A 14,474-nucleotide genomic window follows, 5' to 3' on the forward strand; every position below is an offset into this window, starting at 1 on the left:
ATCTTAAAACCTAAAATAGCCTCGCTTTTTGTGACAAGTTGCCCCTCTTGTGATGTCCTGGTCTTTACTGAGTGGTAGAAACTATAAACACTAATTTTGTCGGAAAAAGAGCACAGATCAAATTAAACGCGAAGGGGAGTGGGATTCTGCCAGGGAGTCGGAATTCAGCGCAAGCTGTGTTGCTCAGAGTCAAAGAAGAATTATTTGAAGAAGAAGAAAGTAAAAGAATAAAATAATGGAAAAAACTATTGTGGACCTGTTCCTGGGTGTCAGGAAGAGGACAGTAAGGGCTGTCTATCCTTCAAGGAGAACTTGAGGTAACGGATGTGTTAACATGTAAAGAACACTGTCATCCTATTGGTCACTGACAAGGTACGTGGTAGGCATGGTCGGAGATGTCAGACTAGGCAGTAAAATTAAAAAAAATTCTAACATGCTAGACTTTTCATCGGGGTGTCGTAGGGTGGCCCAGACCCCAAATCGCTGATCTTCGATTATGTCACACTACAAGGCTTTTCGTTGTTCCCAACGTTCAAAATCGGGCCCAACGCTGGACACTTTGTCTGCGACAAAAAATCAGCCCAAAATCGTCCTGAATTTGTGTAGTCTGCACAGGCCCTTAGTCTCCGACTTTCAGAGCATTTTTCTTGGGATGTTACAGAATACAGAGCAGAAAACAAGAGACATCAGAAAACAAAAACAGTAGAAACGAAGGACAAAAAACAAACACATTCTGTTTCTCACAAACCGTCTGGTTAGCTTCCTCCCCCTTCCGGTTTGGGTTTTGTCATTTTGAGGCTGTTGAAGGAAATTAGGAGGTAAAGCCGTCAAATTAAACTAACCAACTTGAGTGAATGACTGAATTATGTAGAGTATGGCGGAAAGCTGTGGAGAAACATGTCTCCTCCATACGGTGCTCAGCAGCGCCCCCACTAGAGATTCACCACCGATCACAACTAGCCTGGCGCCGCCATCCTGAACACATCAGCTCACATTCTGCTCTCCGCAGATCAGTCTGGACTTCTCCCCATCCGCATCGATTTCCACAAATTACAAAATGGCACCTCAGTCAGGGACTGTGTTTTAACTGCTGTTCTACCCCCCAGTGAAGACGCAGTCCCTGATTGGTTCCCGTAGTTGATACATGAAAATGAACTACAGGCCGCTGGTAAAACAGTCTCCCGTAGCAATGAGCGCTAACGTTTAACGTTAGTAGTATGAACACAGCCATAAGTGCAGTTACAGTGTTGCAGAATTAGAATCAACAACAATTAAACAACTAGAGTATGCAGTAGCGGAGTTTCTCCAAGGAAAACACATTTTCGCCGTTCTCCCGACTGGATTTTGCATTTTGTTCCGCTGATTGGCTGAAAGGCGAGTACTCCTGCATGCGGAATTTGTTGTGGGCGGTTCAGAGTGTATCTAGAAGTCCAGGCTGTATCGCAAAAGGGGGAAAAATGTATGAGGAAGTCTGGCTTCCAGGCTAACGGATCATCACAAAAGTTGTATTAATATTTTAGTCCTAATCAGTCTTTGTGTGTGTGTGTGTGTATGTGTGTGTGTGTTCTTCAGACAACCAGTCACTAAAGACACCTTCAGACAGTACCGAGTGCTGGGAAAGGGAGGATTCGGAGAGGTAAGAAGACAGGGCTGGAATAAGAGGACATGTCTAGAATAAGAGGACATGTCTGGAATAAGAAGACATGTCTAGAATAAGAGGACATGTCTAGAATAAGAGGACATGTCTAGAATAAGAGAACATGTCTAGAATAAGAGGACATGTCTGGAATAAGAGGACATGTCTGGAATAAGGAGACATGTCTAGAATAAGAAGACATATCTAGAATAAGAAGACATGTCTGGAATAAGAGGACATGTCTGGAATAAGAAGACATGTCTGGAATAAGAAGACATGTCTGGAATAAGAGGACATGTCTAGAATAAGAGGACATGTCTAGAATAAGAAGACAGGTCTAGAATAAGAGGACATGTCTAGAATAAGAGGACATGTCTAGAATAAGAAGACATGTCTGGAATAAGAAGACATGTCTGGAATAAGAAGACATGTCTGGAATAAGAAGCGTTTGTGTGCGTTGATGATGCTGATGGCGCTGTGCGTCCCTCCCCAGGTGTGTGCGTGCCAGGTGAGGGCCACGGGAAAGATGTACGCCTGTAAGAAACTGGAGAAGAAGAGGATCAAGAAGAGGAAGGGCGAGTCCATGGCGCTGAACGAGAAGCAGATCCTGGAGAAGGTCAACAGCAGATTTGTGGTGAGAGACCGTCCGGAACTGATACACAAACAAACCACTCTATCATTCTCTGGTCCTTTCTGTCCTCTCTCTCTCTCTCTCTCTCTCACACACACACACACACACACTCTCCTTCCTCTCAATTCAATTCAATTGGCTTTATTGGCATGACGTAACACTGTACATATTGCAAAAGCAAGCGTTTGGACATTGAAAAGCAACATGAAAGAGCAAAGAAACAGGCTACTACAAGACAAAACAAATAATCAGTTGTTGATCTCTCTCTCTCTGCCTCTTTTTTCCCTTCCACAACTCACCACTCTCCCTCTCCCTCTACTCCCCTCGCCATCTCTCCTTCCCTATCTTCGTCTTCTCCATCCCCCTCTCCCCTCCCCAGGTGAGTCTAGCGTACGCGTACGAGACCAAAGACGCTCTGTGTCTGGTTCTGACCATCATGAACGGAGGTGACCTGAAGTTCCACATCTACAACATGGGCACGCCGGGCTTCGAGAAGGACCGGGTCCAGTTCTACGCTGCTCAGATCTGCTGCGGCCTCCACCACCTGCACCAGGAGTCCATCGTCTACAGGTGAGACCACTCCGGGTCTGAACCCAACTTTACAGTAACCAGTCCAGTCTCTCTGTCTACACTCACCTGGGGGACGCAAAGCCCCGTCAATGTCATCATCATCATCTTCAACATCAGGCCTTTGGCCTGTGGTTAGTTGTTATTTATTTGTTAGATAGTTGTTAGTTGTTAGCTGTTGTTAGTTAGTAGTTAGTTGTTGTTAATGAGTTATTTGGTTAGTTATTTAGGTTAATTAGTTAGATAGTTCGTTAATCAGCTAGTTAGTTGTTAGTTAGTTGTTAGTTAGCTGGCTAACTAGTTAGCTAGTTAGTTATTTTGGTTAGTTAGCTTGTTAGTTAGTTGTTTGTTAGTTAGTTAGATAACTAGTTAGCTAGATAACTAGTTAGTTAGTTAGTTAGTTAGTTAGTTAGTTAGTTAGTTAGTTGGTTGGTTGGTTGGTTGGTTTATGTGCCAATTTTTGTTTTGATCAGTGTTGTTGGCTTGTCTCTCACTGTAAAGCATCCTTGGGTTTTCAGAAAGGTGCTATATAAATGTAATTTATTATTATGATGATGATGATGATGATGATTATTATTATTATTAATGGGGGGAATTTGAACTACCTGGGGGACTGGTCCTAAGTGGGAGATTTGAATTATTGTTCACTGTAATTGAATGCAGTGGTGAACAGGATTGGTCTCTAGGGTTAGGTTTAGGCTTTGGCAGATGTGTAATTAACTGTACACACTGTAACTAACTCTGACTTATGACTCTTTTTAAGGGATTTAAAACCAGAGAATATTCTCCTAGATGATAACGGTGAGTTTACAATCCAATCACAGACATGTCAGTGATGTCTTTCAGCTCAGTCTGTCTGTGCATCTGTTCTGCTCTGTGCTGATCCCTGACCTATGACCTCTAGGACACATCCGTATCTCTGACCTGGGCCTAGCCATCAAAGTGCCTGAGGGAGACCTGATCAGGGGCAGAGTGGGAACTGTGGGGTACATGGGTACGTCTGGCATATACCACACCTATAGCTGCAATATCTATTACAACACACCAAACATTATCTGTAAAATAGTGTGAATATAACATACAAAACATATTAATATATAATATTAATAATATATATATACTTTTATTTATATAGTTACATTTTATATATATATATATATAGTTACATTTTAACATAACAAAACAACAACAACAAGAACTAATAGAGAACACAGAGCTGCCATGTGTCATAAATTAATGATGATGACATCACATTTGAGACACAAACATTGACCACGTCCTCATTTAGTAATGGACAAAACAGAACCTCATGATCCACATCTTGTGGTGGTGTGTGTGTGTGTGCATGTGTGTGTGCGTCTGTGCGTGTCTGTCCGTCTGTCTGTGTGTGTGTTATTGTGTGTGAGTGCGTGTGCGTGTGTCTGTGTGTGTGTGTGTGCATGTGTGTGATTGTGTGCTTGAGTGTCTGTGTGTGTGCGTGTGTCTGTCCATCTGTGTGTGTGTTATTGTGTGTGTGTGTGTGTGCGTGCGTATATGTGTGTGTATGTGTGTCTGTCTCTCTGTGTGTGTGATTGTGCGTGTCTGTCTGTATGTGTGTGTGTATGTGTGTGTATCTGTCTGTGTGTGTGATTGTGTGTTTGCGTGTCTCTGTGTGTGTGTGTGATTGTGTGAGTGTCTGTCTGTGTTTGTGTATATGTGTGTGTGTCTGTGTGTGTGATTGTGTATGTGTGTGTGTGTGTAATTGTGTGTGTGTTATTGTGTGTGTGCATGTGTGTGTGTATGAGTGCGTCTGTGCGTGTGTCTGTCCGTCTGTCTGTGTGTGTTATTGTGTGTGTGTGATTGTGTGTGTGTATGTGTGTGAGTGTTATTGTGTGTGTGTGTGTGTGTGTGTGTGTGTTATTGTGTGTGTGTGTGTGTGTGTGTGTGTGTGTGTGTGTGTGTGTGTGTGTGTGTGTGTGTGTGTTCGTAGCCCCAGAGGTGATCAATAACGAGCGGTATGGGATGAGTCCTGACTGGTGGGGGCTGGGCTGCCTGGTGTACGAGATGACGGCCGGACGCTCACCCTTCCGTGCTCGCAAGGAGCGGGTGAAGAGAGAGGAGGTGGAGAGGAGGGTGCAGGAGGAGGAGGAGGAGTACAGCGACAAGTTCACAGAGGACACCAAGGCCATCTGTAGGATGGTGAGAGGCCTGGATTGGCTGATTGGTTGCCCATGGTATTACTTCTGGATGAGGAAATGATCCAAAATGACTTAGAATCTCTCCCCCTTCCCACTGTCTTTCTCTCTCTCGCTCTCTCCCCACTCTCTCTCTCCCTCTCTTCTCTCCCTCCCTCCCCCACCTCTCTCCCTCCCTCTCTCTCTTCCCCCTCTCTCCCTCTCCTCTCTCTCTCTCCCTCTCTCTCCCTCCACCACCTCTCTCCCTCCCTCTCCTCTCTCTCTCTCCCTCCCTCCCTCCCTCTCTTATCTCTCTCCCTCCCTCTCCTCTCTCTCTCTCCCTCCCTCTCCTCTCTCTCTCCCTTCCCCACCTCTCTCTCCCACATCTCTCTTCATCTCCCTGACCCCCCTCAGTTGCTGGTGAAGGACCCCAGACAGAGGCTGGGCTTTCTGGCCGAGGGTCCGATGGGGGTGAGGGCCCACCCCTTCTTCAAGAACATTAACTTCAAGCGTCTGGAGGCTGGGATCCTGGAACCCTCCTTCGTTCCCGACGTAAGAGCGCAGAAACGCTGGATCAGAGAACTCAGTAGCTCAGATCTCTGCTCACTGCTCATTCCTCTGATTGAACTCTCTGAATTATTTTTTTTTCTCTGGATTCTTTCTTTATACATCTCCTTTGTTCATTTCCACATACAATCTCCCTCCCTATCCCAGTAACTATACTTCTCCTCCACTTTTCTGCACTCCTCTCCTCCCCCTCTCCCCTCCCTCTCTTCCTCTCCCCTCCTCTCCTCCCTCTCTTCCTCTCCCCTCCTCCCTCTCTTCCTCTCCCCTCTCCTTCTCTCCTTTCCTCTCCTCCTTCTTATCCTCTCCTCCTCTGCTCTCCACTCTCAATTCAGTTCAGTTCACTGAGGCTTTATTGGCATGACCACACATGACCACACAACATACAGTACTGCCAAAGCACACAGCACAAGGTAGTGCAACTGTGTTCACAATTCAAAAATAAAATATATGGTATTACAAATAAATAATAAAAGAGCAAGCGATAGTAGAAGGTGAATGTCCAGTGTTCTGTCTCAGCCCAGGGCCGTGTACTGCAAGGATGTGTTGGTGAGTGTTCAGTGTTCTGTCTCAGCCCTGGGCAGTGTACTGCAGGGATGTGTTGGTGAGTGTTCAGTGTTCTGTCTCAGCCCTGGGCAGTGTACTGCAGGGATGTGTTGGTGAGTGTTCAGTGTTCTGTCTCAGCCCTGGGCAGTGTACTGCAGGGATGTGTTGGTGAGTGTTCAGTGTTCTGTCTCAGCCCTGGGCAGTGTACTGCAGGGATGTGTTGGTGAGTGTTCAGTGTTCTGTCTCAGCCCTGGGCAGTGTACTGCAGGGATGTGTTGGTGAGTGTTCAGTGTTCTGTCTCAGCCCAGGGCCGTGTACTGCAGGGATGTGTTGGACATCGAGCAGTTCTCCACTGTGAAGGGAGTGAACCTGGATCACACAGACAACCACTTCTACTCCAGATTCTCCACAGGCAGCGTGTCCATCCCCTGGCAGGACGAGGTAGGCATGTGCGTGTGTGTGTGTCTGTGTTCTGGTCTGTGTGTGTGTGTGTGTGTGTGTGTGTGTGTGTGTGTGTGTGTGTGTGTGTGTGTGTGTGTGTGTGTGTGTGAGAGAGAGAGATAGAGAGAGAGAAATTCAGGGAACAGCACAAGGACTTGTTCATGGCCTTCATAGACCTGTCAAAGTCTTTTGACACGGTGAACAGGGATCTGCTGTGGCAAGTCCTGGAGAAATGTGTGTGTCCATCCAAATCCCTCTCCATCCTTGGACAATCCCATTCCTGAATGATGTCCCGGGTGGGAGTGGGGCGGCCCAGCTCTGAACCGCTTGGAGTGCAGACTGGAGCAAGGCAAGGCTGTGTGCTACTGTAGCTCCAGTCCTCTTCAGCATCTTCCTAGATTGTGTTACAACACTGTTACATGAGAGAATAGAGAACAAGGTTGGAGTCACCATTGACTTCATGCTTGATGATAACCTGTTCAACATCAGGAGGTTACAGTCAACCACCAAGCTGACCTCAGAGACCCTCACTCAGCTACAGTACAGTGCCCTGGTAGCCCACACACCAGAAGTCCTGCAAAGCATCTTATCGGGAGCTGTAAGCGCATTCACCAGAACGGGGCTGACCATCAACACCCAGAAAACAGAGGTAATCTGCCAGATGAGAGCCGGCCTCCCACACGGCAACCTTCCTTCACAGCAGTAGGACAGCAACCGCTCACTGGTCCCACCTTCAAATACCTGGGCAGCATGATATCCAACACCTGCACCATGGATGAGCTCCAACACCGCCTCAAACAAGCATCAACATCATTTGGCCGTCTAAGGAGGAAGGTGTTTCAGAACAACAACCTCAAACACCAAAGTGCTTATTTACAGTGCAGTGTGCCTGTCAGCACTACTGTATGGATGTGAGGCATGGACACCACCTCAGAGGTCTGGAGACCGACCATGCTAGATGGACCATCTATAGACACCACCTCAGAGGTCTGGAGACCTACCATGCTAGATGGACCATCTATAGACACCACCTCAGAGGTCTGGAGACCTACCATGCTAGATGGACCATCTATAGACACCACCTCAGAGGTCTGGAGACCTACCATGCTAGATGGACCATCTATAGACACCACCTCAGAGGTCTGGAGACCTACCATGCTAGATGGACCATCTATAGACACCACCTCAGAGGTCTGGAGACCTACCATGCTAGATGGACCATCTATAGACACCACCTCAGAGGTCTAGAGACCGACCATGCTAGATGGACCATCTACAGACACCACCTCAGAGGTCTGGAGACCGACCATGCTAGATGGACCATCTATAGACACCACCTCAGAGGTCTGGAGACCGACCATGCTAGATGGACCATCTATAGACACCACCTCAGAGGTCTGGAGACCTACCATGCTAGATGTCTCCAGAAGATTCTCAGCATCTCATGGAAGGACAGAGCGCCTCACACAGAGCTGCTGGACCGGGCAGGCTGCTGCAGCGTGGAGTCCACCCTGAACCAACATCACCTCCGGGGTTGGGTAAGGATTAGGGTTAGATTTGGGACGTCATTCGCATCCCCAGCCTCAGACTCCCGCGCTACATCCTCTATGGACGGGTGCATCTCGGCCAACACACTGCTGGCGGGCAGAAGAGGCGATATGAGGACCAAATAAAGACCTTGGAGAGATGTCAGATCCTCTTCCTGGACGAACCTGCTTCCTGCCGCAGCCTCCGGTGCTCTCGCTCCTCACAAGGAATGGAATATCTGGAACAGCAGCGTAACAACAACACAACAACACAGCAACACGGCAACGCACAGCAGAGCGTGCAATGGATCCTGGTAATGGACTCATTACCCGCAAGAAGACTCATTAATAGGAGAAGATGGCCATCATCAGATATGATGGACACCCGGCAAGGTGTGTGTGTGTGTGTGTGTGTGTGTGTGTGTGTGTGTGTGTGTGTGTGTGTGTGTGTGTGTGTGGGTGTGTGGGTGTGCATGCGTGCGTGCGTTTGTGTCTACATGTGTGTATATGTTCGTTTTAGGACTTTTGATTTTGCAAATTACATGTAGATTATAAGAGTACTTGATTGACTGAAACTACTACCCCCTTTCTCTCTCTCTCTCTCTCCCTCCCTCTCTCTCTCCCTCCCACCCTCCCTCTCTTTCTCTCCCTCCCTCCCTCTCTGTGTAGATGATAGAGACAGAGTGTTTCAGTGATCTCAATGTGTTTGGACCCGGAGGAACCCGACCTCCAGACCTGGACTGGAACCAGCCGCCAGAACCGCCCCGACGCAGCCTACTGGACCGCATCTTCAGAAGACATGTGAGAACACACACACACACACACATACTGTACACACACGGCAACACACACACACACACCAACACCAAACACAATCTCAATCACATACAAACACAATTCAATCTCCTCAGTGTTGAAAATCTGACTATGCACATCCCTTATTACTCACTTTCTTTCTCTCACTCTATCTTTCTGTCTCACTTTCTCTGTTACTCACTCTCTTTCTCTCTCTCCCACTATCTGTCTTTCTCTGTCTCTCTCTCTCCCTCTCTTTCTCTGTCTCTCTCTTTCTGTCTCTCTGCCTCTTTATTTATTTATTTCTCTCTCTCTTTCTCTTTTTCTCTCTCTCTCTTCCCTGTCTCTCTTTCTTTCTTTCTCTCTCTCTTTCTCTCTCTCTCTCGCAGCACCCAGAGGTGTCCATCGCCCACAGTCGTGTTCAGTCTTCCAGTGTGAACTCTGTGGACTCCATGTCCCACTCTGCCCCCTAGTGGTCAAGCCATGATCTGCAGCCACACTCAGAGTGGGTGGGAGCCTAGGGAACATGCCTGCTGCGATTGGTTTACCCCGGGCCTGACAAGCTGTCAGTCATCCAGTCAACCCAGGGGGAAACCTCAGCTAAGGGTCAGCCCAGGGGAGACCCTGACCCTTGACTTTGACCTTGACCAGGGCCTTAGACCCTGGAGGGGTTTTTAGAGGAACGTTCGACAACGCAAAAGACGTTCTGTAAACGTTCAGGACAGCTCACTAACTCACCCTCAGGTTCGCTGGAGAAGAGCCACTGACGCTGATGAAGCAGACATGGAAACAACTCTTAAATCAGGACGCCGCTGTCTATCTGTCTGTCTGCCTGTCTGTCTGTCTGTCTGCCTGAGACCGCCACAGGGAACACAACATGGGGTCTTTGTGGAAATATTGTTGTAAAAATATGTTGTTTTTCTAAGACATGGAAATTCTTGCATACATTTACACTCATCATATTCTCTCTGTCGCTTTCTGTCTCTCTCTTTTCTCTCTGTCCCTTTCTCTCTGCATCTCTCTCTCTCTCATGTCTCTCTCTCTGTCTCTCTCTCTCTCTCTCTCTGTCTCTCTCTCTCTGTTTTTACCTCAAACCCTCAAATCACTTAAGGATGTTGAACACATGAAGCAGACAGCACCTCCTCAACAACCTCAACCCTCTGTGCATATTGAGACAGTCTGGCCAAAGATCCACTTCACTTCTATATGCTGCTGCTGTTGTTGTTGTTGTTGCCATGTTTACACACATACACTCACACACTCATACACACACACACCCATACAAACACATACATACACACACACAGACGCACACACACACCAATATAAAAACACACACACACTTACAAATACACAAGCACACACACACACACAAACACACGCATACACATACATGCAAACACACACTTGCAAATACACAGATGCACACACACACATACAAACACACACACACACGCAAACAGATGCATACATACAACCATAGACACACACACACACATCTATACACACACACGCACCTATACACACAGACACACACGCACCTATACACACACAGACACACACGCACCTATACACACACAGACACACACACACACACCTATACACACACAGACACACACGCACCTATACACACACAGACACACACACACACCTATACACACACGCACCTATACACACACAGACACACACACAAACACACATCCTGGTTCCTTCTTGTTCTGACGCCTGAGAACGTCTCCCCCAGGTCTGGAAAGGCTCTTCACGTTTATAAATATAAAAACTACAGGAATACCGTTTGTCTACCTATTCATGTTTTTTTACAGTAACATTGTTGTTTTACCTCTGACTTGTGTGTACTGTAACTATGGTTGCTCCATCCGATATGATCACAAGAATCTGTTGTGTTTCTATGGGAAAGAGCACATTGTCCTGAACATCTAGCTTTCACCAACAGAGCACTGGACACCTGGCACCCCAACACAGTTGTAGTCCAAGGCAAATACACACTAGCACACACACACACCAGCACTCTCTCTCTCTCTCACACACACACACACACACACACACATACAGTATACTGTACACACACACACATACTGTACACACATACACACACACCATCACGTCCAGTCTGAGTGGAGTCCAGCGTCTCCTCACTCATGTGCTCCTACAGGAAGTACCCCCCCCCCCCCCCCCCAGTGGCCTCGTCTTCCTGTCCTGTCGGCACTGATGTAAAGACACAGGGTAGGTGTAAGCAAAATGGCCGCTGCCCGCTGGGAGCCTGCTTTCTGCTAGCCTAGTCCATTCACATCGGGCAAGGAGAGGAAGCCACAGCAGAGTATCATCAGCGTTGGTATGGCAACAGCGCCAGTGAAGGCCCCGCCTCACCAGCCCAAGGGGTGTGGCCTTCTAGCACAGCCAATCAAAAATAGAGAAATCTTGTTCAAGAATTTGATATTTCTCTATTTTAGAGAATACTACATAACATGACTACAGTACATTAAAATGTTCTCATACAGTACATTTATAAATGTCATTCTGGCCTATTTTTGACATGATGAGAAGTCAGTCAATCCCGTCTCACTACAATGTGCCTCCTTGTCAGAGTAATCTCTGTGACAACGCAACGCCCACACGAACGTTTGCACTTTCTTTACTGTCATCATTTGTTTATGTGGGAAACACACCCACACACTGTCTCTGTCTGGTGAGAAAGTAGATAGAGATGGATCAAAGAGAGATGGATCACTTCTTCCTGGCTGTGATCATGTAGTGTAGTGCTGACTGATTGATTAGTTACTGACTGACTGACTGACTGACTGACTGACTGACTGACTGACTGACTGACTGAATGACTGACTGATTGAATGACTGACTAGTTACTGACTGACTTCTGACTGACTGATTGACTGACTAGTTACTGACTGACTGACTGAATGAATGAGTACATACCGACTAGCTGACTGACCAACTTAAAGGCTGACTAGCTACTGACCTTCCTGAGTGCATGTACAAGTTAAACTCACTGTGTCCTCAAAGCCCGTAATAAATCCAGTTCTGACCTGATAAATCTGCTTGTGTGGTTCCTGTCTCCGTCACACTTGTATAGAATCACTCTGTAAGCTATAGAAACATGAGCTGTCCTCTAAACCACTCCCTATTCCCTGTATACAGCAGTGCACTATATGGTAAATGGACTCCACTTATATAGCACTTTTATCCATTCACACACACCAATGGCGGCAGCTGCCATGCAAGGTGCTAGCCTGCTCTTTGGGAGCAATTTGGGGTTCAGTGTCTTTGCCCAAGGCCACTTCGACAAGTGGACAGGAGGAGCCGGGATTCGAACCGCCGACCCTGTGGTCATTGGACGACCCGCTCTACCTCCTGAGCTACAGCCACCCTACTATACAGCGTGTCCCATATTTCTTTTCTAGTGTCTGAATTCTCAACGGGTAATTTAATTCATTACATAGTCCACTATAAAATAACCACAGTTCACAGCGATTTCTAGTGGGCTCTCATTCACACCTGTACAGAAACACTCCTCTTCACACATGCAGGTTATAAAAACGCTCACAGTCTCCTCCTGTAGTTGCAACTGTAAGCATAGAACCAGAGAGAACAAAGATCTGGTATACTGGCACGTCTGCGGTGTTCCCCACCCACCCAGCTGCCCTCAGTCTGGCCCAGGAGGGAGACGCAGGCCCTTAGTCTGGCCCAGGAGGGAGACGCAGGCCCTCAGTACTGGGTACTTCAACAGCAATGCTCACACTGTGCAGCAACAGAGTTGGGCAAAAACAACAACCATGAAAGAGCAAAGGTTACCAAGGATGGCGACACCTCTCCATTCCAAAATACTGGCATTCCGAAATACCGCCATTCCGACAAAATCGTCGGAATGGAGATATACCTCGCCATTCCGAAGGTTCGCTATTCCAAAAAGCTCTGAAAGGTCGCTATTCCGAAGGTTCGCTATTCCGAAAAATCTCCAAAAGTCGCCATTCCGAAATCTCAACATCCTATACCAAATTAACGACAAGAACATGCTCTACAACTTGGAATCATCCATTCTTTTGGGGGGCCAAGCAGCAAAGCTGCTAAGGCCTCCATTGTTCTTGTACCTTTTCTTATTATTATTGGGGGCCAAGCAGCACAGCTGTGTTTGTACGTTTTCTTCTTTCTTATGCCATGGGAGTCTATGGCAGCCTATAGAACCCTATGGTAAAAAGTTGTGAAAATTTGCACACTCATTCGGGACAGTGCCCTGACCTTCCTCACCAAGTCTCATGTCCACACCTCGTCCTCTCTAGCGCCACTAACGTGTAAAAGTTGGAGGTGCATTTATGCAAGCAGCTTTTCTTCAGCAAGTCCAATTTTCAAACTTCAGTTGTCCTTCAATTCCTTGGCTCAAGCCGGATTCAACGCACTCTATGACGTCATTGTGGCCATCTTGGATTCTCCGCAATTTTGAATGATGTGCAAAACCCTTAAAATGTATCTTCTCCTAGGAACATTCACCAATCTCCACGAAAATCGGTGGATGTCATCTACACACCAATGTCTACAAAAGATTTACAGGGATTTTTGATTATCCATTGCGTTCGCTCGTGACAGCCAATCAAAATTGGCAGAAAAGCTGCAAAACAGGAACTGGGGTTATATCTCAGTAATGTTTTAATCTATCAAAACCACATTTGGCACACTCATCCGGGACACACCCATGACATCTGTCACCAAGCCTCATGTTGACATCTCGTGCACTCTAGCGACACCAGCGTGTCAAAGTTGGAGTTGCGTTTATGCCAGTAACTTTTGAACTGTATGTCCAATCTTCAAAACACCCCATGGTTTCATTATTACTTCATTTGTTTGATTGCAGAATGAAAGGAACACTTTTTGTCTTCTGCACAATTTCACCAGTTTCAGAGTTGTGAAAGGCGCATTTTGGAAAAAGTCACACATTTTCTAAACTGCCATCCCTCTTCTAATTCTCACAGCACAAATACAGATTTTATATATCAAAGCGTTCACACGACTCTTGGGATTCATAAAATCAAAAAAGCTAAGCTCTCCGATGTATATTTTTCGCTCTGTGACAGTTCGAATGATGACTCCCCCCCCTCCATTGAAATCAATAGAGCCACGCTCTAGAAAATCTTTCGAGCAGCGTAGCCCAGCTCCAGGCGTGACGCGATTGGCCTAATCTTCCCCCACATCAATGGGGAGGACAGCGATTGGCCAGAGGCCTTGATCTGACTTCAACAGATAGCGGCTGCCATTGGACGAGCCTTGATCTGACTTCAGCAGATAGCGGCTGCCATTGGACGAGCTTTGACAGACTATCCTGACCCAAGTACCAGGATGAGTTCGCTTGGTGCGTCTTTTAACGTCCAGTTTAGACTAGTTAATTAATGCTGTGATACATAACTATTGTTATTCTGAATATTTCCATGTTATCTTCAGATGAGCACTAAGCCGAAAAGCCACAAAGGCCTGGGAGACAGGGAGTGGATGGAGAGGTTGAGGGCATTTGACCGCAACGGGGTTTGGACTTCAGGAGGGAACAGACCAGGCCCCAAGCAGTGGAAGTGGCATGATCTCTATCAGAAGGT

General features: G+C 46.8%; 1 protein-coding gene across 3 annotated transcripts in view; it reads left to right on the plus strand.

Moving 5' to 3' along the window:
- Positions 1-11,873, plus strand: part of grk5l (G protein-coupled receptor kinase 5 like) — a 64,577-nt gene extending 52,704 nt beyond the window's left edge. For 2 of the 3 annotated variants that reach the window (XM_084439883.1, XM_084439882.1), the window contains exons 7-16: positions 1,573-1,636; positions 2,130-2,270; positions 2,647-2,837; positions 3,598-3,635; positions 3,739-3,828; positions 4,804-5,012; positions 5,402-5,539; positions 6,401-6,538; positions 8,734-8,865; positions 9,249-11,873. In XM_084439883.1, the coding sequence (XP_084296009.1) occupies positions 1,573-1,636; positions 2,130-2,270; positions 2,647-2,837; positions 3,598-3,635; positions 3,739-3,828; positions 4,804-5,012; positions 5,402-5,539; positions 6,401-6,538; positions 8,734-8,865; positions 9,249-9,332 (1,225 nt within the window). In that variant the 3' untranslated portion in view covers positions 9,333-11,873. Of the gene's footprint in view, positions 1-1,572; positions 1,637-2,129; positions 2,271-2,646; positions 2,838-3,597; positions 3,636-3,738; positions 3,829-4,803; positions 5,013-5,401; positions 5,540-6,400; positions 6,547-8,733; positions 8,866-9,248 lie in introns of those variants that run through there. The other variant, XM_084439884.1, reaches the window with a different exon arrangement.
- The last annotated feature ends 2,601 nt before the right edge of the window (positions 11,874-14,474 follow it).

The sequence above is a fragment of the Borostomias antarcticus genome (assembly GCF_949987555.1).
Source record: "Borostomias antarcticus genome assembly, chromosome: 6".
Lineage (NCBI taxonomy): Eukaryota > Metazoa > Chordata > Actinopteri > Stomiiformes > Stomiidae > Borostomias > Borostomias antarcticus.